This window comes from Triticum dicoccoides, chromosome 3B, assembly GCF_002162155.2.
Source record: "Triticum dicoccoides isolate Atlit2015 ecotype Zavitan chromosome 3B, WEW_v2.0, whole genome shotgun sequence".
In the NCBI taxonomy this organism is placed as follows: domain Eukaryota; kingdom Viridiplantae; phylum Streptophyta; class Magnoliopsida; order Poales; family Poaceae; genus Triticum; species Triticum dicoccoides.
The window spans coordinates 537,084,402-537,110,537 of NC_041385.1; the positions used below are offsets into that span (position 1 = coordinate 537,084,402).

Genomic DNA, 26,136 nt, shown 5'->3' on the forward strand with positions numbered 1-26,136 from the left:
TGAGTCTAAGCCTGAAACTTGGCTTGAGGACTACCGAGTGGCAGTTCAGATTGGTGGTGGGAATGACGAGGTGGCCATGAAGCATTTGCCCCTCATGCTGGAAGGTTCTGCCAGAGCGTGGTTGACTCAGTTACCTCCTAGCAGCATTTACACTTGGGAAGATCTGTCCCGAGTGTTCGTCAGAACGTTTGAAGGACTTGCAAGCGACCGGCTGGATTGACGGAGCTGCAAGTCTGCGTGCAGAAGACCAATGAGACTCTCAGGGAGTATATTCAGAGGTGGATCACTTTGCACCATACTGTGGAGAATGTGTCTGATCATCAGGCAGTCTGCGCCTTCAAGGATGGTGTCAAGAACAGAGAATTGAGTTCGAAATTTGGTCGAACCGGTGACATGACCTTGAGTCGGATGATGGAAATTGCTACCAAGTACGCCAACGGCGAAGAACAAGACCGACTCCGAAGCGGCAAGCACAAGCCGAGTCAGTCAGAGAAGGGAAACACCAGTCGGAAACAGAAACTGAAGGCTGAACCGGCAGCTCCTGGAGAGGCTCTGACCGTGACTCAGGGAAAGTTTAAAGGGAAATCAAAAGGATCCTGGAACCCTAAGAAGGTAAAGGATAAAGAAGGGAATGACGTGATGGATATGCCGTGTCACATCCACACGAAGAAAGACGAAGAGGGGAATATCATTTACCCAAAGCATACCACTCGCCAATGTCGACTCCTGATCCAGCAGTTTCAAGGAAAACAGTCTAAAGACAAGGAAAAGGAGTCGGACAAGGCCGAAGGCAAGGAGGACAGTGAGGAAGGATATCCGCATATCAATTCCACTCTGATGATCTTTGCAGATGCGGAAAGCAAGAGTCGATTGAAAGTCATTAACCGTGAGGTGAACATGGTTACCCCAGCAAAAGCAAATTATTTGAGATGGTCCCAAACACCCATCACATTCGACCAATCTGATCACCCGACTCATATTGCCACCCCTGGGAGGCAAGCTTTGGTGGTCGATCCAGTTGTCGAAGGCACTCGACTGACAAAAGTGCTGATGGACGGTGGTAGTGGGCTGAATTTGTTGTATGCAGACACAAGGAATGGGCATTCCGATGTCCCGACTGAGCACCAGTAACATGAGCTTTCATGGAGTTATACCAGGGAAGAAAGCCGAGTCACTCGGCCAAATAGCTCTGGACGTGGTGTTTGGTGATTCGAAACATTTTCGCAAAGAGAAGTTGACGTTTGAGGTCGTGGATTTTCAGAGTGCATATCATGCCATTTTGGGGAGACCAGCTTATGCACGGTTCATGGCTCGACCATGTTACGTGTACCTCAAATTGAAGATGCCCGGCCCCAAAGGAGTGATCACTGTCACCGGTGATCGGAAAAAGGCAGAAGAGTGCTTTCAGAAGGGCTCAAAGATTGCCGATTCCCAGGTGACAGCGGTCGAGTTCGAAGAATACAAGCAAAATGCAGATCCGAGTGATTTGCTGCGATCCAAGAAACCCGCCACAGAATCTGCATTTCAGTCGTCCGGTGAGACGAAGCATGTTCACATTCACCCGACCGACCCCGATGCAGCTCCGACCCACATCTCCACAACACTCGACCCGAAATAGGAAGAAGCGCTCATCCAGTTCCTCTGTGAGAACTGGGACATTTTTGCATGGAAGCCCGCTGACATGCCAGGTGTTCCCAGGGGACTGGCTGAGCATCGCCTAAGAGTCGACTCATCAGCAAAACCAGTCAAAGAGCATCTTCGGCGGTCCGCCGTCTAGAAGAGAAAAGCCATTGGTGAGGAAGTGGCTCGACTGTTGGCGGCAGGATTTATCCGAGAGATATACCACTCCGAGTGGCTCGCTAATGTCGTCATGGTTTCTAAGAAGGACAAATCACTCCGAATGTGCATTGATTTCAAGCACATCAACCGGGCCTGCCCGAAAGATCATTTTCCTCTCCCTCGCATAGATCAAATTGTTGACTCGACCGCGGGATGCGAGAGATTGTCTTTTCTAGACGCCTACTCCGGGTACCACCAGATCCGTCTGTACGGACCCGACGAGGTAAAAACAGCTTTCATCACTCCATTCGGGTGCTTCTACTATATCACCATGCCATTCGGCCTCAAGAATGCCGGAGCCACATTTATGCGAATGATTCAGAAGTGTCTACTCACTCAAATCAGTCGGAATGTGGAAGCGTATATGGATGATATCGTCGTCAAGTCACGAAAAGGTTCCGACCTGCTCGCTGACCTCGCCGAAACATTTGCCAACCTCAGAAGGTATGATATCAAGCTCAATCCATCAAAGTGCACATTCGGAGTTCCTGGTGGCAAGTTACTCGGTTTTCTCGTTTCCGAGCGAGGGATCGACGCTAATCCAGAGAAGATCGGCACTATTCTCCGAATGAAACGCCCTGTGCGAGTGCACGATGTCCAGAAGCTTACTGGATGCTTGGCCGCATTAAGTCGATTCATCTCACGACTCGGTGAAAAGGCATTGCCTCTTTACCGACTGATGAAGAAGGCAGACAAGTTCGAGTGGACTCCAGAAGCTGATGCAGCGTTTGCCGAGCTAAAAGCTCTGCTCTCCACCCAGCCGGTGCTTGCTGTTCCAATCAGCAAAGAGCCTCTGTTGCTTTATATCGCAGCCACAGGACAAGTCGTCAGTACTATGCTTACGGTCGAGCGGGAAGAAGAAGGAAAAGCTTTCAAAGTTCAGCGCCCAGTGTATTATTTGTCTGAAGTCTTGACTCCATCCAAGCAAAGATATCCTCATTATCAGAAGCTTGTGTATGGAATATACATGACCACAAAGAAGGTTGCTCATTATTTCTCTGATCATTCCATCACAGTCGTCAGCGACGCTCCACTATCAGAGATTTTGCACAACAGAGATGCAACTGGTCGAGTGGCTAAATGGGCGATTGAACTTCTTCCCCTTGATATCAAGTTTGAGGCAAAGAAAGCCATTAAGTCCCAGGCAATAGTAGATTTCCTCGCCGAGTGGATTGAACAGCAGCAGCCGACTGAAGTTCACTCGGAGCATTGGACCATGTTTTTTGATGGCTCTAAGATGTTGAATGGTTCCGGTGCTGGGGTTGTCCTGGTTTCCCCCAGAGGAGATAAGCTCAGATATGTGCTCCAGATTCACTTTGATTCCTCCAACAATGAGGCAGATTATGAGGCCCTCTTATACGGATTGCGCATGGCCATTTCACTCGGCGTCCGTCGCCTGATGGTCTATGGCGACTCGGATTTAGTGGTCAACCAAGTGATGAAGGAGTGGGACGTGAGAAGCCCAGCCATGACTGGATACTGCAGTGCAGTGAGGAAGCTGGAAAAGAAGTTCGAGGGGTTGGAGCTCCATCATATACCCCGACTGAAAAATCAAGCAGCTGATGATCTAGCAAAGATAGGTTCCAAGACAGGAGCCATTCCGAGTGGTGTGTTCTTGGAGCATATACACACTCCGTCAGTCAAAGAAGATCCTTTCACCGAAGAAGCTCCACAGCCCAAGAGTGCCACAGATCCGACTGAGGTTGAAGTCCCAACAGTGGTCGACTTGGCCATGGAGGTCTTGGTAGTCATTCCTGACTGGACAGTTCCGTATGTCGCGTATATCCTGAGAAATGAGCTTCCAGAGGATGAGGAAGAGGCTCGACAGATCGTCCGTCGATCTAAAGCCTTTACCGTAATCAAAGGACAGTTATATAGAGAAAGCGCGACTGGAGTTGGTCAGAAGTGCATAACACCAGAAGAAGGTCGAATCATCCTCAATGATATCCACTCGGGAACCTGTGGTCATCATGCGTCCTCTCGGACCATCGTGGCCAAAGCATACCGAGCTGGTTTTTACTGGCCAAAGGCGAATGAGATGGCAAAGGAAATAGTAGATAAATGCGAAGGATGTCAGTTCTACTCGAATATGTCACACAAGCCTGCATCAGCTCTGAAACCATTCCACTCGTCTGGCCTTTTGCAGTATGGGGGTTGGACATGGTCGGTCCTTTGAGAACAGGTCGAAGTGGCTTCACGCATGTACTGGTGGCAGTCGACAAGTTCACCAAGTGGATTGAGGCTAAACCAATCAAGAACCTTGACGCCGGTACTATTGTTAGCTTCATCAGGGAACTGATATTCAGATATGGAGTCCCGCACAGCATCATTACGGATAATGGGTCGAACTTTGACTCGGAGGAATTCAGGGATTTCTGCAACTCTCAAGGCACACGAGTCGACTACGCTTCAGTCGCCCATCCGCAGTCGAATGGACAAGCAGAGCGAGCCAATGGTCTGATTCTCAAGGGATTGAAACCCCGACTGATGCGTGATCTGAAGCATGCAGCTGGAGCTTGGGTCGACGAACTTCCCTCGGTGCTTTGGGGACTGCGGACCACACCTAATCGGTCGACCGGAAGAACTCCATTCTTCTTGGTCTACGGAGCTGAAGCAGTCTTACCGAGTGATCTTCTCCACAATGCTCCTCGAGTTGAGATCTACAACGAAGCAGAAGCTGAACAAGCGCGGCAGGACGCAGTCGACCTTTTAGAGGAAGAAAGGGAGATGGCTCTAATCCGATCGACCATCTACCAACAAGATTTGCGTCGTTTCCACGCCAGAAATGTGAGGGGTCAAGCCTTCCAGGAAGGAGATTTAGTTCTCTGAGTGGATCAGAAGAAACCACACAAGCTTGCTCCTTCTTGGGAAGGACCCTTCATCGTCACCAAAGTTCTCCACAACGGGGCGTACCGTCTTTACAACGTCGAACATAATGTCGACGAGCCCCGAGCTTGGAACGCGGAACTACTCCGCCCATTTTACACTTAAGTTTATCACTCGGATGAGTTGCAATAAAGTACTCCTGTAGTTCATGGATTTCAAAATAATAGTGTCATAGTTCCTCCATAATTTTTGTCACTTTTTATTTTTGTCCAATAAAATTTTCCCCTCAGTGGGTGACTTAGCCGCGAATCGGTTTCGCCTAAGTTTGTAAAAATCCTTACCGAGTGGTGAGCCAGACTCCCACTCGGAGGCTTAGCTGCGAATCCGTTTCGCCTAAGATTAAAAAAAAATCCTACCGAGTGGTAAGCCAGACTTCCACTCGGGGGCTTAGCTGCAGTCCAAGTACTCGCCTAAGTTATAAAAATCCTACCGAGTGGTAAGCCAGACTTCCACTCGGAGGCTTAGCTGCAGTCCAAGTACTCGCCTAAGATATAGAAATCCTACCGAGTGAAGAGCAAACCTCTCACTCGGGGGCTTAGCTGCAGCCCAGTGCTCGCCTAAGATATAGAAATCCTACCGAGTGAAGAGCAAACCTCTCACTTGGGAGGCTTAGCTGCAGCCCAGCGCTCGCCTAAGTGGATTAAGGAATAAGTCGACTGCAGTGGGCGTCTTGCTTTGAACCTGCAAAAGACATTTCGAGCCGAAAGCAATCATATTCAAACACCAAATTCGAGTTCAGATCGATACCTAAAGGAACCGAAAGTGCTCAGGCACTAAGCCTGTTAAGGTTTATCGGTTACAACTCCACTCGGCATACCGAGGCAAATTTAAAGCGTCGAGCTTAGAAGAAGTTTTTTACCCCTCCTGTGGAGGGCTGGAAGGTGCAACAAACTCATCAAGATCAATTCCATCTGCGATCCGAGTGGCAGCAGCAAGGAAAGTTTCCATAAAGGACCTGAAGTCGTGTTTCTTGGTGTTGGCCACCCGGAGGGCAGCCAGCTTGTCTTCTCGCGCATCTTTGCAGTGGACTCGGGCCAGACACAGAGCAACATCTGCACCACACCGAGCCGAGGACTTTTTCCACTCCTGCACTCGACCAGGGACAGCGTTCAAACGAGCCATCAGTGACTCGAGGTCGTTCTGGAGTGTCTCCCCGGGCCAGAGCGTTGAGTCGATGCGAGATGTGGCGACCTTCAGCCTTGCAAGATAGTCCACGGCAGCTGCAACACGGGACTCCAGTCGGAAAACATTCATGGCAACTTCGTCGTTCACCGGAGAATTGACGGGGTCAAGGTTTGGTTCCAGCCGGCTAGTCTCTTCTTCAAAGTTTTGACAAAATTCTGCAAGGACGATCACCGAGTCAAGGCAATGGTCGAATGAAAAAAACCACAGTTGAAAATGATTGTTGAAGGTTTACCTTCAAGCATAAGAAACAGCTTCTTGGCAAGACCACTCAGGAAAACCTCCAGATCATTTTTCTTCCCAAGAACAGCTTTCAGAGTAGCATTTTCTTGCTCAAGCTTCGTGACTGAAGCTAACTTCTCGTCAACAAGCTTGATCTTCTCATCTAGTTCAAGGTCTTTTTTCCTTTGGGCCTCCCTCACCTTACCTGCAAGTTACAGCAAGATCAGATTTTGAAACAAATGAAGGGAAAAAGCAGTCGTCGAGGCCTCACCAAACATACCTTCGGTCTCCTCCTTTGCCTTCGTCAGATTCTCCTGAACCAGCTTCAAATTCAGCTCGAGCGGAATGTGCTTGTTTTCCAGTTCAGTGTAGCGAGCCGCAAGGTCACAGGAGTTCTGCGAAGAACCAATCGACTAAATGTCAAAGATAATTCACTTCCGAGTGGAAAAGGAAAAATCACGCGTTTCTAAGACTACAGCCGAATCCAAGCATTCGACCATAGTCTCGGGGACTACACCCAGTGGGTGCACTCAGCGTGCCCCCACCGGTTTGCGAAATCCATTCGCCATAGTCGAATGACGGAAAGACTGAACTTATAAAGCCTAAGGCCGACTGCCAGCAGTCGACCTTAGCCTTGGGGACTACACCCAATGGGTGCACTCAGCGTGCCCCCACTAATCCTATTGGAGATAGAGTCGACCAGTCGACCTCAAAAAAAATAGAGAGAGATGTATTCTTTAAGACTGTAATCGACTGCAAGCAGTCGACCACAGTCTCGGGGACTACACCCAGTGGGTGCACTCAGCGTGCCCCCACCGGTTTGCGAAATCCATTCGCCATAGTCGAATGACGGAAAGACTGAAATTATAAAGCCTAAGGCCGACCGCCAGCAGTCGACCCTAGCCTTGGGGACTACACCCAGCGGGTGCACTCAGCGTGCCCCCGCTAACACGGAGTTTAAATCGACACACCCACTGGGTGATTACTATAAATTCTGGAAAGAAAACAAGCGGTGGTCGACTGACCTGAACATTGCTTTGAAGGGCGGAACTGGCGTCGTAAGCTGCCTGGCTCGCATCCCGGATGGTCTTCAACTGCTCCATCATGATCCCTGCCTGGTGTATCGCCTCCTTCGCGGCGCCAGCTTGGTCCTCTGGGACGTGGTGCGTCGTGAAGAGGGAGGGCTGCAGAGCACTCGTCAGTGGATCTGCGAAGGACACAGTGTGTCGAGTGGTGTTCTCCTCCTCCGCGACCAGAGTCTCAGGCACCGTCACATCCTGGGGCACCCTGCTGGCAGACGCTTTTCTTCTCATTCTGTGCTTCAGCGGTTCCTCATCTTCATCATCATCAGGGAGAGTGATAACAACATTGGATGGAGCTACAGAAAAGAATCAGAATTAGAGATCATGAGTCAGTCGACTAGAAACGGGGTTAAGAGTATAGTACCAGGTTTTGAGGTTGCTGCGTCCTCCATCTCATGATCGTCAGCCCGGGCTGAGGTCTCAGAAGTAGCAGCACTGCAACTCCAAAGAGTCAGTCGACTAACTCCAGCGCCAACCAGAGATAAAGTTCACACAAAACAAGAAGACTTAAGCAACATGATTACCCTGATATGGTGGGGATGGACACCTTCATCTTCGGCAGGTGCTTGGTCGGCTTTGACGGGGCCGCCCTGGGCTGCTTCGACGCTTTTTCAGTCGGCGCCGGAGAGGTGGTCCGAGGGCACTTGGTCGGCTGTGTGACAGTCGCAACCCCCTTGCCACGTTCAGTCGCAGGGTCATGGACAAGCTTCGACCGCCTTTCCGAGCGCGGTGGTGCAACCTCCTCCTCCTCATCTTCCTCGTCCTCATCAACATCATCATCATCATCATCATCATCCTCAGCGGCGTCCGAGTCCCACTCCTCCTCCTGGCTCTCGCCCCCGCTCGCTTCTCCCTCCTCAGTCGGAGCCTGTGCTCCGTTGGGCATCGAGTACAGCTCAGTGAGGGCCTGATAGACATCAAGACAAAGATCAGTCGACCGATCGGCAGAGAAAACAGAAATAAATGTGACAAGAATACAATGGGAAGTGGAGCAGACATACCTTGTTTGGATCACTGTGGCAGTTGAGTGGAGGAATCCTTCTGGCTCCGCGAGGGTTATCCTTGTTCCCAGTAACAGCGGCCATCCACCTTTCTAGAGTGGCATCGTCGACTGTTTCTGGATTGACCCGAGTCACATCCTCAGTCCCGCAGTACAACCACATGCAATGGCTCCGGAACTGAAGAGGCTGGATACGACGCCTAAGAAAAACCTCCAGGAGATCCATACCCGTCACTCCATCCCGAACCAACTGAACTACACGCTCCATCAGCATCTTCACGTCAGCTTTCTCCTCCGGAATCACCTTCAGAGAGGAGGGCTTGTTCACTCGGCCCATGGTGAACTGAGGGAGTCCACTCGACTGCCCCGACGTCGACTGATCCTGGCAGTAGAACCAGGTCGACGGCCAGCCTCTGACTGACTCAGGAAATGTCATGGCTGGGAAGGTGCTCTTGTTCCTCACCTGGATCCCCAGACCCCCCACACATTTGGACAACTCGGGTTTTTTCGTCGCCTGGGCTCGCCTTCTTCACGGTCTGAGAGCGACACGTGAATATGTGCTTGAACAAGCCCCAATGCGGTCGACAACCCAGAAAACTCTCACACATGGACACAAACGCGGCAAGATAGGCGATAGAATTCGGGGTGAAGTGGTGGAGTTGCGCTCCAAAGAAGTTCAAGAAACCACGGAAGAAAATGCTCGGCGGCAAAGAAAATCCGCGGTCGACATGGATAGCCAGAAGCACGCACTCACCCTCTTCCGGCTGGGGCTGCCACTCTTTCCCCGGAAGCCTCGCAGCTCCATGAGGGATCAGGCCCTCGTTGGCCATGTCGAGGAGATCCTTCTCCGTGATGGTCGACTGGATCCAATCTCCCTGGACCCAGCCTTTCGGCAGGAGAGATCTAGACAAAGACCCGCCGCGGCTGGTGGATCTCCCCTTCGCCTTCTTCGTCGCCGACGCCTTCTTCGCGCGTTCCAGCGCCGCCGTCTTCTCCTTGACCATGGCTACCGGCGAGGCGCGCGAGGAGAAGTTGTGCGGAGGCGAGAGCGAGCGTGTTGGGCGGAGACGAAGGGAGCAGAGGGAGAATGCTGAGACACTGTTCAAAAAACCCTCGCCGGGCGCATTTATAAGATCCCTTCCGAGTGGATAACAGGTGGGCCCGGTCGATCTAATCATATCCTGAAACAGTTGCGCGAGCGTGATACGTGGCGAAAAAAGCGGCGCGGGGATCGAGGCGTCTATGCCCTGTCCCATCCGAGCACCGCGGTCCGCTCCGCTTCGCGCGCTCCCCCAAATTCTGTATCCCGCGGAATCCGCGAACGGCAGATCAGTCTGCCAGACGCGGGATTTCCTGCGATTCGTCGCTCGGAAATCAGCGAAGTCCAAAAGATCACTCGACGAAGAAAAAGAATGGATCGAGTCGACTAAAGAAAAGTTGTTCACTATCAACAAAGAGAATTTTTTGGTTCAAAACAACGCACGACCAGTATGCGAAAGCTAATCGGAAACAACATCAACTCCTTCATCACTCAAGCCTCAATCCATTCGGGGGCTAATGATGGAGTCACGTACCTAGGGTAGGGTCATAGACCTGATCTAAGTACCCTGCCCGAGGACACCCTTAGAAGAGATCACCTTCCAGTCGACCTACGAGGGACTCACTCGACTGACTTGAAGGACTCGACCACGAAGACTCACTCGACCACCAGAAGGTCAAGAGGCACTCTGCACTGCAACGGTCTGTAATTAAGTAGACTTTATGATAGTAAAGACACTTTATGTGGGGCGTTACCAGTAACGCCCCGGACTTAACGCACCTTAAACCCTCTCCTACGTGGGCTGGCTGGGGTCCTGGCGCACTCTATATAAGTCACCCCCCTCCACAGGCAGAAGGGTTCGGCACCCTGTAACTCATATACACATAATCCACTCGACCGCCTCCGGGCTCCGAGACGTAGGGCTTTTACTTCCTCCGAGAAGGGCCTGAACTCGTACATCTCTTGTGTTTACAACCTCTCCATAGCTAGGACCTTGCCTCTCCATACCAACCCCCCACTCTACTGTCAGACTTAGAACCACGACAGAAATGTCGGTGCCGAAGGGAGAGTGGGAGCCAGACACAGTAATGTTTTCACTTTCAGTTTCAGAAAAATTTCACTACCAATCGAAATCATCAAAATTAAGTGAATTTTAGTGATTTTGGTTTGCTTTTTGGACAAAAGGCCGTAATATTTGCTTGACGTTAATTAATATGGACCACGCTACGCGTCGGCCGCCGAATCTTTTAAAAGCTCGACAATCGTTCGACCTACAGCTATCTAGCATCGTCCTAATCACTGCAACAAGATTAGTGTTGCAGAATTCTTTGCTACAAAGCTTATGTTGCAGCAACCTGTTGCAATATAGGTGATATTGCAGATTTGTTTTCTTTGCTATTTTTGCAGCATAGATGTTATTGCGGAAGAAAATTTCACAACACAGATGATGTTGCAGAAAATATGTGTAGCTTTTCTCGTCTTTATCTTTTTACAACATAGGATGTTGTTACGGAAGATAATTTTGCAACACATGATGTTGCAGAAAAAATTGCGAAAAGAGACACACGCGTCACAGGGAGTAGGCGGTGGATCACGCGCGTGCGATCCGCCGGCTGATGGCAAGCGTTTCCCATTAAATATTTGCGTTTTTTGAAGTTATTTTTGAAAAACACTTGAATCAACTCGTAGTGCTGAAATTACTGAAATATTTTAATCGGAAGGTAAATATTTTAGTGACTTTTGAAAATAATAAAATTCAGTGAATTTAATCGAAATCTGACTGAAAATGAAAACCATGGACACCGTACCGATGGGTAAAATATGAAGAAACTGAGCGAACCGACAGGCTGGGTCTAACCGAACGCACAAGACGAGCCGGACCTTATCCGAAAACCTGCCCACCTTCAAATCGCCGTGGACGACCAAGGAGACGGCGGCCGTGGGCACAGGAGGCGAATCCGCATCCGGGGGGAACAAGAGCAGAGGAATCGGGAAGAGATCCGTGTTGGTGGTAACTGGTAAGCACCACAAAAAAAAATTCGATTTTTCTTGCTTCCCCCGTGACCTAGGTCTGCATCTCCTCATCGTTGAAGTGCAGGATTGATAGCCGGATTCCCGGAGGGAGACGAATTCGACCTAGCATCGGAGTTGGGAGCCCGATTCCAGGTGGGAGACGGCAGAGATCACCAAGAAGGACGACATCAATCGCTATAAATAAAGGGGGCCAAGAACACCCAAGGGCCAAGGCGCAGCCAGAGATCCGGGTGCTGAGTCTTTTTTTGCTTGCTGTTGCTGAATACTAGTGCTAGAAATACTTGAGGAAATTCCTAGCCTGCAGGCTGCAGCAGATGGAAGGCCCCTTCCCATTGCTTGTGCATGATCTTGGGAACCGTACAGATGACTGCCAGACGCGGTTCAGCATCTCCAACCAGGCCGTGAGCACCGCAGCCATCCATGAACTCAAGGACTACAGGTGCTTCGAGTCTCCACAGGGCTGGGTGCTCGCGCTGGAACCTGCTTCCCTGCACACGTTCCTGTGGCGTCCTCAGGACGGCCAGAGGATCAGCCTTCCATCCCCAAAACAAGAATTTCCCAGGAGGTGCAAGTGCCTGCTTTCCGACAAGCCTAGCTCGACATCGTCTTGCACTGTTCTGGTCCTCGATCTTGACCAGCCTAATCTGTTGGTGTGCCGAATCGGAGGAAGCCAATGGGACTCTTACAACTATGAGCTCACCATGTTCCTCGCAGATGACAAGCCCCGGGAGATACATATGGCCAAACTTAAAGGCATTGCTGCTGTTGGGGGCAAGGTCTACTACACGTTCACGGGACACGCCCTTGGAGTAGTGGAGTTCAGCCCTGAGCTCAGCCTCACTGAGTTTGAAGTTGATATGGTTGAACTGCCCGACACCATGCCGTTTACTTCAACTTACTTGGTTGAATCATGTGGTGACCTCTTTATGGTGGTCGTTGTCTTTCTTGGACACAACGTGCACAAAATCGACAAGGTCGACGTGTATAAGATGGATTTCTCGAGGCCGGAATGGTGCAAGGTGGACAGGATTGGTGATAGGGTGTTCCTCTTGGGTGGAGACAGCATCGGAGCTTCCAACTTTGGAGCATCATGTTCGGCCAGTGAACATGGTTTGTCTAGCAACTGTATCTACTTTCTGAACAACATCGCTGCCGAGGAGAATTACCTGCACATTTTCAACCTGGAGAAAGGGACTGAAGAAGTGCAACGTCCTTTTAGACACAAAAATGGTTGCCTGCTGCCACCGCCACGTCCACCGATGTGGCTGTTACCCACAGACGACTGACTTCATGTGCAAGGAAAATTTAGCACTGTACTAGTACTTTTTTGTTTGTTTGGATACCTGCAATAAAGTGGTGCCTAGCACCTTAGTTCAAGGTTTTGGTGTATTCTCAGTTAGAGAGGGTACATGTTTATCATGCGTCGTAGAATTTGTTTTCGTTGTCACCTCTGAAATGTGAACTTTGTGAAGAGAGGAAAACTATTACCATCTGCATTTATCACTGTTTTCTCCAAAGCATTAGATTTTTGTATATATATCATCTGTCAAAACGCCACTGAGATATACACCTCTGTTTTTACAGCAGTAGTACCATACACCTTCATCTTCATTTGAGAGAATCTGACGTACATAATTTATGAAGCAATAAACTTAATTTTTCTGCTATGATCCGATTAATGTTAATGGATTATTTGTGATGAAATACATAGTCGGTGTAGAAACTCTAGATTATCCATATTGTCTTACGCATGGCTTCTTTTCAGTCTCCACAGCTCCCAACTGGTTGTCCATCTGCCAGACTGTTTGATCTTGTGCGCAAGAACTGGATGGGAATGTCCAACTGAAGACTAATTTGCAAAACCAGCAAGCCTGCAACATGGACAAAATCATCTCAGTGGAAGAAGTGGAGTACAATACATCTTATCATTAATACTATCTTGGTTTGATACAGGCAATGAAATTCTGACATTAAGTAACGTAAACATGATTCCAAAATATAGGACATGTGAGCGTTACAGACTAGTAACAATGAACTGACTATTGACCACTTCCCTACACACACAAAATAAGTAGATGAACATGATAAATCAGAAGTCCCAAGGTCATGCCATTGATGGTCTGGGAAAATCTTCTCTAATCTTAACTCATATTGTGCGGCTTATCTTCTGTGTTATCTGAGTTGAGAGAGAGAATGTCAAAGGTATTGAAGAGCTTATCACCCTGGTGCATTGGCCCAGAGCTTTCAGGTGTTTTAATACTGATCTAAGTATTTGTAATGGATAATAATGGATGCCAAGAAAAGAATCATACAGTCTTCCGGTGGTTCCTGTCAGGACCCGTCTGCAACGTAGCAACACCTGAAGGCAAAGTTCAGTTAATTTGAATTGCTTCCACGAGCACGCGAAGACAGCTGAGCCGTCCATCCTGGATCCAACGTCTTCCCTTCACCCGTACCATTTCGCGAGTTATGATGAAGCTGACACCGTGGATCACGCATCGGACGGCTCCCCGACTTGGACGCGTCGCTGTTCACTTTCCGGCAAAAGGCTTGCAGCCTCAACCACTATGTATTCATTTTCTTCTTTTCTTTTTTGGGTTTGTAAGGCTATAAAGCCAGGGATTGGAGACGCTAGAACCATCTCCCAGTTTTCTAGGGTTTCCCCCTTTGCGCCGCCAGTGTTCCTGGCTGGCTAGGTTCCTTTGTAAGAAGCTAAACTGCTCCAATCTTTCCTCTGAAAGTGAATGAAATAGCTAAGTTCAGACTAGTTCCTCTGAATCCAGTTCTTCAGATCCTCCTTGGGTCTGACAGTTCCTACCATACCCTCTTGATAACCTACAGGCTACAAAAGGGGATATGTCAGCACACAAGAAACAGAAAGTGACTATGGAAATATTATGAATCACAAGTACGCAAAGCACTAGAGGACCTAGTTAGCATCCTGCCATTCATCGTTTTCGGAACTTATCTATAGAAAGTATTTTTCTTGTATGTATTTCTTGTTATCGTTCTCATTATCCTTGGAGCATATCCATCAAAAATAGCTTTACAAAGTATTTTACTTGTATGTATTTCTTGTTATCGTTCTCATTATCCTTGGAGCATATCCATCAAAAATAGCTTTACAAGTGAGAATTGGATAGGGTTGCCTGCCTTCCCCAGAACGGTGATAGCAAAAACGGCGGGACTGAGACTAACGAATATCTTTGGTATTGCCATGGATAAATGTCAAACTTTAGTCTAGAAGTGTACTTGTCCAACACCCAGCGAAGAAAGTGCACTTGAACAACTTATAGAAGTGCAAGAGCAATTGATTATGTAAAAACAACAATGTTATTAGAGCCAAGTTTATGCACTACAGAGAAAAGGCAGCAGGGAGATATAAGATATGTGGGGGTTACAAACTAGTAATAATGTTCTTGGTTCAAAAAGAAAACTAGTAATAATGTTCTAACAACTTGCCTACAGAAGAACATTATGTAGATGAACATAGTAAATCAAGATTCCCAATGTCATGTGTCATGGATGGTTTGTGAACATCTTCTCTGTTGTCTTCATTCATATAGCACAGCCTATCTTCTGTGTTACCTGAATAGATAATGCAAAATGATCAAATATAGGGATATTGAATAGTTTACGACCTTGGTGCTTCGGCCCAGAGTTTTCGCGTATTTTAGCACTCAGCTAAGTATTCCCTCCGTCTCGTAATTCTTGTCGCAACGACATTTTTTCAAAAAATTCCTTCAGGTTTATCCGACCGAACCCGCGGTCCAGTCGTCTGTGCCTGGAGCCCACTCCTAGTCCTCAAGTCCTCACTGGCTCACTCCTCGGTCCTCACTTTCTCAGTACAATACTTATAGATGCCCTCTTTTTGTTTATAGATGCCACATTGTCAGTATTTGATGATGATTTTAGTTGCTAGATGCCACTGTTTGTCTATTTATTAGATAGAAACCGATTTTGACATTGAGAAATTTGTGTTTCTCTAAAATTTTACAGGAACGCTAGATGAGTAAAAGGAACAGGACATTAAATTCTTGCTAGAAGGGAGTATATTAGTAATTGAGGAGTTAGATGCAGACATTAGAGATCTTGCTAGAAAGGAGTATATTAGTATGGGTCCTTACCAACCAACTAATCATACATATGTGTAACAGCCTGGTTTTTGCCCTCTTTTCTTTGCCTGATTTTCTTCTGAGTTGGTTTGAATTTGGAGTTTTGAATCATTCCATTTGGACTTGATCACTTGGGTATCCCTTGATTTTCACCCAAGTGCCCCCTCTCCTCTTCTAACCCATCATTTCACTCCTGGCCAACCCAACAAAATTGCTTGGAATATTTTTCTTAAATGAAAAATATTCATTTTGCCTCCTAAACCCTAGCTAAAATCTTTGACCTCCAAAGCAACCATCATTTCTGTTGCCCCAAAAATCCTGAGAAAAATCTCAAATATTCTTTGGACCCTAGGGCAAATTTCTGAGCAAAAATATTTCACCACTTTTTGGAGTATTTTTGCTACAGAAAATATTTTCAATTCTGGGCTGAAATGGTAGTTTCTACAGCAACTACCTTTTTACTAGCTCCAATGCAGTTGGTTTTTTCCCTATGCTTATTCACCTTAGTAAGAGTCAATAAAACTCCAAAGATCAGCCCTTGAATCACTGTGGTTTAACCACAGTAACTATTCAAAGTTTCTGTCCAGTAACTAAGCATCTTCACCATTTCACTTCTACTGCACCTGGAAACCAACCGAGCCGTGGTAACACCTAAAGTTACTAAGGACTACACGCCAGACATCATGGATAGTGCATATGTGGCCTGATGTCACGGTCCACGCGGTGACCGCGTTCATCCGAGGGTGCTGGCATGCCAAACGCGCGCTCTGCGCGTCGTGATAACCCACAAGTATAGGGGATCGCAACAGTATTCGAGGGTAGAGTATTCAACCCAAATTTGTTGATTCGACACAAGGGGAGCCAAAGAATATTCTCAAGTATTAGCAGCTGAGTTGTCAATTCAACCACACCTGGAAACTTAATATCTGCAGCAAAGTGTTTAGTAGCAAAGTAATATGATAGTGGTGGTAACGGTAACAAAGTAAAGACATCAAAAGTAATATTTTTGGTATTTTTGTAGTGATTGTAACAGTAGCAACGGAAAAGTAAATAAGCGTAAACCAGTATATGGAAAACTCGTAGGCACCAGATTAGCGATGGATAATTATGCCGGATGTGGTTCATCATGTAACAGTCATAACATAGGGTGACACAGAACTAGCTCTAGTTCATCAATGTAATGTAGGCATGTATTCCGTATATAGTCATACGTGCTTATGGAAAAGAACTTGCATGACATCTTTTGTCCTACCCTCCCGTGGCAGCGGGGTCCTATTGGAAACTAAGGGATATTAAGGCCTCCTTTTAATAGAGAACCGGAACAAAGCATTAGCACATAGTGAATACATGAACTCCTCAAACTATGTTCATCACCGGGAGTGGTCCCGATTATTGTCACTTCGGGGTTGCCGGATCATAACACATAGTAGGTGACTATAGACTTGCAAGATAGGATCAAGAACACACATATATTCATGGAAACATAATAGGTTCAGATCTGAAATCATGGCACTCAGGCCCTAGTGACAAGCATTAAGCATAGCAAAGTCATAGCAACATCAATCTCAGAACATAGTGGATACTAGGGATCAAAGCCTAACAAAACTAACTCGATTACATGATAAATATCATCCAACCCATCACCGTCCAGCAAGCCTACGATGCAATTACTCACACACGGCGGTGAGCATCATGAAATTGGTGATGGAGGATGGTTGATGATGATGACGGCAACGAATCCCCCTCTCCGGAGCCCCGAACGGACTCCAGATCAGCCCTCCTGAGAGAGATTAGGGCTTGGCGGTGGCTCCGTGTCGTAAAACACGATGAAACTTTCTCTCTGATTTTTTTCTCCCCGAAAGCCAATATATGGAGATGGAGTTGGCGTCGGAGGGCCACCAGGGGGGCCACGAGGTAGGGTGGCGCGCCCAGGGGGGAGGGGCGCGCCCCCACCCTCGTGAACAGGGTGTGGGCCCCCTTGTCTTCATCTTTGGCGAGGATTTTTTATTATTTATTCTAAGGTATTCCGTGGAGTTTCAGGTCATTCCGAGACTTTTGTTTTCTGCACATAAAACAACACCATGGCAATTCTGCTGAAAACAGCGTCAGTCCGGGTTAGTTCCATTCAAATCATACAAGTTAGAGTCCAAAACAAGGGCAAAAGTGTTTGGAAAAGTAGATACGACGGAGACGTATCAACTCCCCCAAGCTTAAACCCTTGCTTGTCCTCAAGCAATTCAGTTGACAAACTGAAATAGAAAAAGAAAAACTTTTACAAACTCTGTTTGCTCTTGTTGTTGTAAACATGAAAAGCCAGCATTCAAGTTTCAGCAATTATTATGAACTAACCATACTCACAATAACACGTAGGTCTCACAATTACTCGTATCAATAGCATAATCAGCTAGCGAGCCATAATAATAAAACTCGGATGACAACACTTTCTCAAAATAATCATAACATGATATAACAAAATGGTATCTCGCTAGCCCTTTCTGAGACCGCAAAACATAAATGCAGAGCACCTTTAAAGATCAAGGACTGACTAAACATTGTAATTCATGGTAAAAGAGATCCAGTCAAGTCATACCCAATATAAACCAATCATAATGATTGCGAACGACAGTGTGCTCTCAAGTGGGTGCTTTTTAATAAGAAGGGTGATGACTCAACATAAAAGTAAATAGATAGGACCTTCGCAGAGGGAAGCAGGGATTTGTAGATGTGCCAGAGCTCGATTTTGAAATAGAGATAAATTATATTTTGAGCGGCATACTTTCATTGTTAACATAACAACTAAAAGACGACGATATCTTCCATGCTAAACAGATTATAGGCGGTTCCCAAACAGAATGGTAAAGTTTATACTCCCCTTCCTCCACAAGCATCAATCCATGGCTTGCTCGAAACAACGAGTGCCTCCAACATTCAACGGGTCCCAAGGGGAGTTTTATTTGCAGTTATTTTGATTTAGTTTGCATAAAGCATGGGACTGGGCATCCCGAATACCAGCCATTTTCTCGTGAATGAGGAGCGGAGTCCACTCCTCTTGAGAATAACCCGCCTAACACGGAAGATAAAGGCAGCTCTAGTTGACATATGAGCTATTCGAGCATGCAAAACAGAATGTTTATTTGAAGGTTTAGAGCTTGGCACATACAAATTTACTTGGAACGTCAGGTAAATACCGCATATAGGTAGGTATAGTGGACTCATATGGAATAACTTTGGGGTTTAAGGAGTTTGGATGCACAAGCAGTATTCCCGCTTAGTACAGGTGAAAGCTAGCAAAAGACTAGGAAGCGACCAACTGAGAGAGCGACAACAGTCGTAAACATGCATTAAAATTAATTTACACCGAATATAAGCATGAGTAGGATATAATACACCATGAACATAAATATTATGAAGGCTATGTTGATTTGATTCAACTACATGCGTGAACATGTGCCAAGTCGAGTCACTCAATTCATTTAAAGGAGGATACCATCCTATCATACCACATCATAATCATCTCAATAGCATGTTGGCACGCAAGGTAAACCATTATAACTCATAGCTAATCAAGCATGGCACAAGCAACTATAATCTCTAAATGTCATTGCAAATATGTTTACTTCATAATAGCTGAATCAGGAACGATGAATCATCATATTTACAAAAACAAGAAAGGTCGAGTTCATACCAGCTTTTCTCATCCCAATAAGTCCATCATATATCATCATTATTGCCTTTCACTTGCATGACCAGACGGTGTGTATAATAATAAGAGTGCACGTGCATTGGACTAAGCTGGAATCTGCAAGCATTCAACTCAAGAGAGAAGACAAGTAATATGGGCTCTAAGTTAAATAAGCGATCATGCATATGAGAGCCACTAAGCATTTTCAATATAGTCTTCTCGACCCCCAAAGAAAGGAAAAGAAATAAAAACTATTTACACGGGAAAGCTCCCAACAAGTAAAAAGAAGAATGGGAAATATTTTTGGGTTTTCTTTTTAATTCTACTACAAGCATGGAAATTAAACTAACTATTTTTTTTGTTTTTTCTTAAAGTTTAACAAACACACAAGAAGAAATTAAGAAAAAGAAATTTAAACTAGCATGGATAATACAATGAAAGAGTATGAGCACCGACATCCAGCAATGAGTGTGTGTGAACATGAATGTAATGTCAGTGAGAAATACGTACTCCCCCAAGCTTAGGCTCTTGGCCTAAGTTGGTCTATTGCCAGGGATGGCCTGGCGGATATCCGTAGGTGAAGTTGGGGTCGTACTGTGATGAAGAAGACTCCGGTTGCCACTGGCTGGCGGCCTCCTCTGGATCCCAAGAATAAACAGATAGTCATGGAGGCTCATCTTGTAGCTCCGGCTCCGGGGCCGGTGCAGGGTTCTGATAGGTTTGAACAGCCGACCACAGAACAATGTGAGGCTCTGCATACAAGTTAAACAAAGAAGGAGCAGGCAAAGTAATAATCTCAGGGTGATGTTTATCAAAGTATAATTTATATTTAAGCTCCCCATTGCGAATCTTAACAAGAAAATCATGCGCTATCATACTCTTGTAATCTAAATAAGCATGGGGCAGCGCTGTTTCCTCTTTCTCCGCATGCCTAATAGGTATTTCAAAATGTTCAGCTAGGCGCGAAGCATAAATGCCTCCAAAAATGGGGCCCTTAGTATGGTTCAGACTTAACCGTCTAGCAACAATTCCACCCATACTAACAGAGTTATCGCGGTATAAACCATTGAGCAAGATAATAATATCAAGAATACTAAGGTTCCCACAGTTCCCGCGTCCAATCAAGCAACGACTAGAAAATAAGGCAAAGTAGCGTAAAACAGGATAATGTATGCTAGTGATCCTTGCATCAGAAACCTTCCTGGTTTCTCCCACCGTGATAGTGTTGACAAAAGCTTCTAATTCATTACGGTGGGGTTCATTTAAGGTGCCCTCAAAGGGTATTCTACAAACCTCGCAGAATTCTGCTAATGTCATCTCTTTAACAACGTCATATAAATGAAACTCTACTATTGGAGGTGATTTCTTAGGGAAAAAGTAGAAGTTTTGCACAAAAGTATTTGTGAGTAAGAGATACTGATGACGTTGGTCGTGGAGGAAGTTGGTGAGGCCGGCGTTCTCAATCAATAAATAGAAATCTTCATGAATCCCAGCTCTCCTCAAGAAGTCATCGGCAGGCCATTCACACGGCCGGACCTCCGCGGTGCGAGGTAAATTAAATTTGGGCTTCTCCTCTTCTTCCTTTTGTTTTTCCTTGGAGCTTCGGCTCGACGAGCCCCTCAAAAGTCTCTTCATTATTTCTGAAACAATCTGAAATTTTTAGTAACTTCAAATAAAAGTGAACCAACTTCAATCGTGCTTGAGTTGGTTTTTCGTGTTTGTGTGAGACAGAGGAAGAAGATGGGTGCAGGACTAAGTGGAGGAGGGCCACCATGGGCCCACGAGGCAGGGGGGCACGTCTAGGGGGGTAGGGCGCGCCCTCCACCCTCGTGGCCAGGTGGCAGCTCCCCCCGTGGTAATTTTTGCAAAGTAAATCCTCAAATATTCCCAAAAAAATCATATTAGATTAGCATGGCATTCTGAGGACTTTTATTTTGGGGATATTTTTATATTGCACGGATAAGTCAGGAGACAGATAGAAAAATATTATTTTACTTTATTTCTACTAAATAACAGAAAATATAAAAAGGGTACAGAAGGTTGTGCTTCTAGTTTCATCCATCTCGTGATCATCAAAATGAACCCACTAACAAGGTTGATCAAGTCTTGTTAACAAACTCACTCCGAATAATCACAGAACCGGAGAAATTTCGAATAACACTAAGTTACCTCAACGGGGATATGAAAATCCCCAACAATAAGAATATCATACTTTTTCTTGACAGTAGGGAGAGGAAATTCAAAACCTCCAAATATAATCGATGGAATTTTTCCAATAGAGTTGATACTATAAACTTGAGGTTGTTTCCTCGGAAAATGTACCGTGTGCTCCTTACCATTAACATGAAAAGTGACATTGCCTTTGGTGCAATCAATAACAGCCCCTGTAGTATTAAGGAAAGGTCTTCCAAGAATAATAGACATACTATCATCCTCGGGAATATCAAGAATAACAAAGTCCTTTAAAATAGTAACGTTTGCAACCACAACAGGCACATCCTCACAAATACCGATAGGTATAGCAGTTGATTTATCAGCCATTTGCAAAGATATTTCAGTAGGTGTCAACTTATTCAAGTCAAGTCTACGATATAAAGAGAGAGGCATAACACTAACACCGGCTCCAAGATCACATAAAGTAGTTTTAACATAATTTCTCTTAATGGAGCATGGTATAGTAGGTACTCCTGGATCTCCAAGTTTCTTTGGTATTCCACCCTTAAAAGTATAATTAGCAAGCATGGTGGAAATTTCAGCTTCAGGTATCTTTCTTTTATTAGTAATGTAAGTGCATCTAGTGCCACCCCTAGTTGGTTTTGGAGTATTGACGACAAAGTTGGTTCAGGGACTAATGCGTTTGTGAGAATTGCAGGATAACGCAGGTAGTGTCCCTCATTGATTCGGTTTACCTACCGGAGATGACCCCTAAAAATGTATGAAGACATTGACGACAATGGTGGTACATGAAGATATTCATATTGAAGACTATGACATGAGAAGACATTGAGTGAAGACTATGGAGCGCGAAGACTGTGTTGTTTCACTGTTTCCTTTTTCTTCTTTGTTGAGTCATAGGAACCACCATACTGTTAAGTGGGGTCCAAGTGAACTAAGTCAGAATGACTGAAGTGATGCTCAACCCAAATCCTATGTCTTCGAGTGAAGACAATGAGAGCAAATCTTATCCAGAGCTGGATGAGTCAGCTTTGCTTGTAGCCCAAGTAAAGTTGTCGTGTGTGTTTGAAATCTGACCGTTGGAACACGTGTCAGTTCCTTAGTGACCCAGGGTCATTTCGGACATATCAGGTCGGGTTGCCCAGTGGCTATAAATAGCCCACCCCCTACACCATAAATTGGTGGCTGCTCAGAGTTAGTGCACGGCTTTTGTCGTTTGAGAGCAACCCACCTCGAAGCCTTTGAGAGAGAGAAATCCTTGCGAGGACCAAGCCCAAACACCCAGAGCCAAAGAGTGTTAGGCATCACTGAAGTCTTTCTGTCTGTGTGACCTGAAGACTTATTACACTTGAGGACTGTGAATCCTCCAGCCGGTTAGGCGTCGCGTTTTGAGCATCCAAGAGTCATTGTGGATTGCCGGTGAATGAAGTCTGTGAAGGTTCGGAAGTCTACCTTGAAGACTTACCAGAGTGATTGGGCGAGGACTGTGTGTCCTTAGCTCAAGGGGAATAAGGTGAAGACATGGTCTTCTAAGTTGAATCTCAGCCTCCCTAACCAGACGTACAGTTGTCACAGCAACTGGAACTGGTCCAACAAATCCTGTGTCTTCAAAAAGTGACTGGTTCTATCCCTTCCCATCCTTTACTTAGAGTTTGTCTTCGTGAAGTCAGTGCCTATCTGCCATACCTGTTTGACTTCATTGCTTGACTACTATTGTTGATTGGCTTCATACTATCTTCCATCCTGATCCTTACTACTTAGCTACTATTAGTCCTGTACTTTCACATCATTGCATACTTGACTATGGTTTGCTTATTGTAGTTTATCTTCCGCTGCATATCAATTAGGTCATTTCTACTGTTTGTCTTCGAAACTTCCATGTTTTGAAGACTTTCATAAAAATCGCCTATTCACCCCCCCTCTAGTCGATACTAGCACTTTCAATTGGTATCAGAGCAAGGTACTCCCTTGTTCTGTGTGATTCGGTTTAACCACCTGGAGTTTTAGCTATGTTGACTGCAGGGATAATCAAAGTCTCCGCTGCTTGCCCCGTGTTCGATGGAACTAAATATCCCTACTAGAAGAATAAGATGCGTATGCATCTTGAAGCCATTGATGTCGACCTCTGGTATGTCGTCAAGAACGGCGTTCCCAAAACTGGTGAAGGTGTCACCCCTACTGATGTCAAGAATTTCATTCAATTGGACTCTACTTCCAAGAACATTATCTATGGTCATCTAACCAAAGGATAGTATGGCCGTGTGAGTGCTCTGGAGACGTCGAAGCTAGTCTGGGACTGGCTATCCAAGGTCAATGAAGGCGTCTCAACCCAAGAGATCAAAGGACCAGTGTTCTTCGCAACCTCTTCAACCGCTTCAAGAGAAACGACAATGAAAATGTCCAGCTCACGTTCGATCGCTTCACTGACATCACAAATGAGCTTCAAGCTCTTGGCGCAACTGAGATTACCAAGCATGAAATCGTCAAGACGCTACTAAGATCACTTGACAGCTCCTTTGACACCCTTGCCCTCATGATACAAGAACGTCCTGACTTCAAGACACTCGATCCGTCTGATATACTTGAGAGGCTCAACACACATGAGTTCCAGCTTTCTGAGAAAAGAGATATCTATGGTCCCAACTATGGCCGAACTCGCCCATTAAAGGCAAAAGTTGTTTCCTCATCTGAAGAAGAATCTAACTGCAGTTCTGATGATCCTGAAGACATTGGAAAGGAACTTGCTATGCTTGTGAAGAAGTTCCAGAAGTTCACTAAGAAGAAAGGCTTCAGAAAGTCCTCACGATCCAGCTCAAGAAATGATGAAGCTTCCACTCATGACCACAAGAAGAGAACATGTCACAAGTGCAAGAAACCCGGACACTATATCTCTGAGTGTCCACAGTGGGACAATGAGAAGAAGAAGAAGAAGAGCAAGGAATATGATTCTGATGACAAGGAGAAGAAGAAATCTTCAAAGTCTTCTTCCAAGTCCTCATCAAGGTCTTCATCTCATAAGAAGAGTTCATCTGGCAAGGCTCGTGCTTTTGTTGGCAAGGAAATGGATTCAGAAGAGGAGTCTGCTTCTGAGGAGGCGGAGGTGGAGTCTGACCCTGGCGTTGCAAGTCTGGCTCTAGCCACAGCCTATGTTGCCAAGTCCATCTTCAACACTAAAGACAATGACTTCCACACCAACGCTGAAGCTGATAATGAAGACGATCCTACTCCCACCTACTGCTTCATGGCACGTGGTGACAAGGTAAAATCACGTGATGCTTACTTTCAAACATCAAGTGAAGATGACTCTGATTGTGAATCCAAACCTAGCTACAAAACACTTGCTAAAATTGCAACTGAACAACAAAAGGCTATGGAACATACTCAAAAACTGTTAGACAAAAGCGATGACCTGTTGGACGCGGAAATGACACGTTCACAGTCCTTAGTTGAAGATATAAAAAATCTTCATGCTAAGTACCAAGAACTTGAAAGTCGTTATGAAATGCTCTCAACCACTTATGAAAAGCTCTCCTATGATTATCTTCAAAGGAAGAAAGAGCTTGAGAAATTGAGAGTGGCTCATGAAGATCTTCAAAAAGAGAATGAGTCACTTCGCGCTCAACAGATTAGTCCTGCTCAGGATGAATTTGAACCACCATTTTTAAAATGCATTGAGCGTGATAACGCTACATCTGTTGCTGAATGTTCCACTGCTGCTATTGTTTCATTGTCTTCACCTACTGATGTGGTTACTAACCCCTCTGCGGAGGATACCACTACTATTACTGATGAAAATGCTAGGTTTAAGACATTGCTTGAAACAGGGATGTATAAAAGTCTGAAAGGGCATCAGACACTATGCGATGTCCTCAAAAAGCAGATTCTGAACCAAAACCCTAGGAAAGAGGGTGTTGGGTTCAAGAGGAAAATGAATGTTGATGGCTCATACTAGAAGCCTGAGCAGTACCCCAAAACCACATGGGTTGCTGCAAAGGAACCTTCAGTAGTTCCATCCACCTTATCTGGCTTTACCTGTGCTAATCCTATTATCATTGATGAATCCTTTGATGCAAACTATAAGCTGTTCAAGAATCAGAATGGTGAAGTGTTTGCCAGGTATATTGGTACTAACTGCAGGAATGGACCACCTATGAAGAAGATCTGGGTACCTAAGCAGTGCATTGAGAATCTTCCTGTGAATGTCGTCATGACACCACCAAGGAAGAAGACAAACCCCAGACCTATGGCTTCATATGGCCCAAAGGCTTCATACAGATACAGGACTCACCTAAGTCACTCTAACGCCAATATTTTGCAGGGAAATCATACTCAGACCTATGAATATGAGCGTGTGTCTTCAAACCGCTATGTTCATGGAACTAAGAACTTTTTTGCTTATTCATATGTGTATCATTCATCTCCTGCAAGGCTATTTGCTAGGGCTCCAAAGCCAAAATTCTCAGATGCTGCACTTAGACTCATTGCTTCTAAGCCACCCCTGAAGATGTGGGTGGCGAAGAAGAATTAACTTTCTTTTGCAGAGAAAGGTCTCCAGCCTGCAATCAAAGGCGTCCGATGCTATTGCTGGGGACCTAAAACACATTAAGGATGCATGATAAAATGTCTTACTATATATTTCACATCTGAATCGCTTACCAGTCATACTATGAGTCCTAACATTGATCTAAGTTGTGACAATCCTTGTGTGTGTCAAATGCTTATGCTTCACAACACTCTTTGTGAAGCCTATCCTCCTAACTGCACTGTAGGGTATGTCACCTAAAGCTTCAGAATGGATTATGGACAGCGGATACACAAATCATATGACTAGTGATCGAAGTCTTCTCATGGACTCAATCTTACGTCCATCCGACAAGAGT

General features: G+C 45.8%; 1 protein-coding gene across 2 annotated transcripts; it reads left to right on the forward strand.

Annotated features, from left to right (window-relative positions):
• The first annotated feature begins 11,101 nt into the window (after positions 1–11,101).
• Positions 11,102–12,788, forward strand: LOC119276942. Of its 2 annotated transcripts, XM_037558117.1 has the most exons (3): positions 11,102–11,268; positions 11,349–11,514; positions 11,589–12,788. In XM_037558117.1, the coding sequence occupies exon 3, from the start codon at positions 11,599–11,601 to the stop codon at positions 12,568–12,570; it is 972 nt and encodes a 323-aa protein (XP_037414014.1). In that variant the 5' UTR covers positions 11,102–11,268; positions 11,349–11,514; positions 11,589–11,598; the 3' UTR covers positions 12,571–12,788. The 2 variants fall into 2 exon arrangements, with proteins under 2 accessions (XP_037414014.1, XP_037414013.1); XM_037558116.1 differs by having other exon boundaries at positions 11,344–12,788.
• The last annotated feature ends 13,348 nt before the right edge of the window (positions 12,789–26,136 follow it).

Coding starts and splice junctions, on each gene's coding strand:
- LOC119276942 (XM_037558116.1), top strand. CDS start 11,599: ATGGAAGGCCCCTTCCCATTGCTTGTGCATGATCTTGGGAACCGTACA.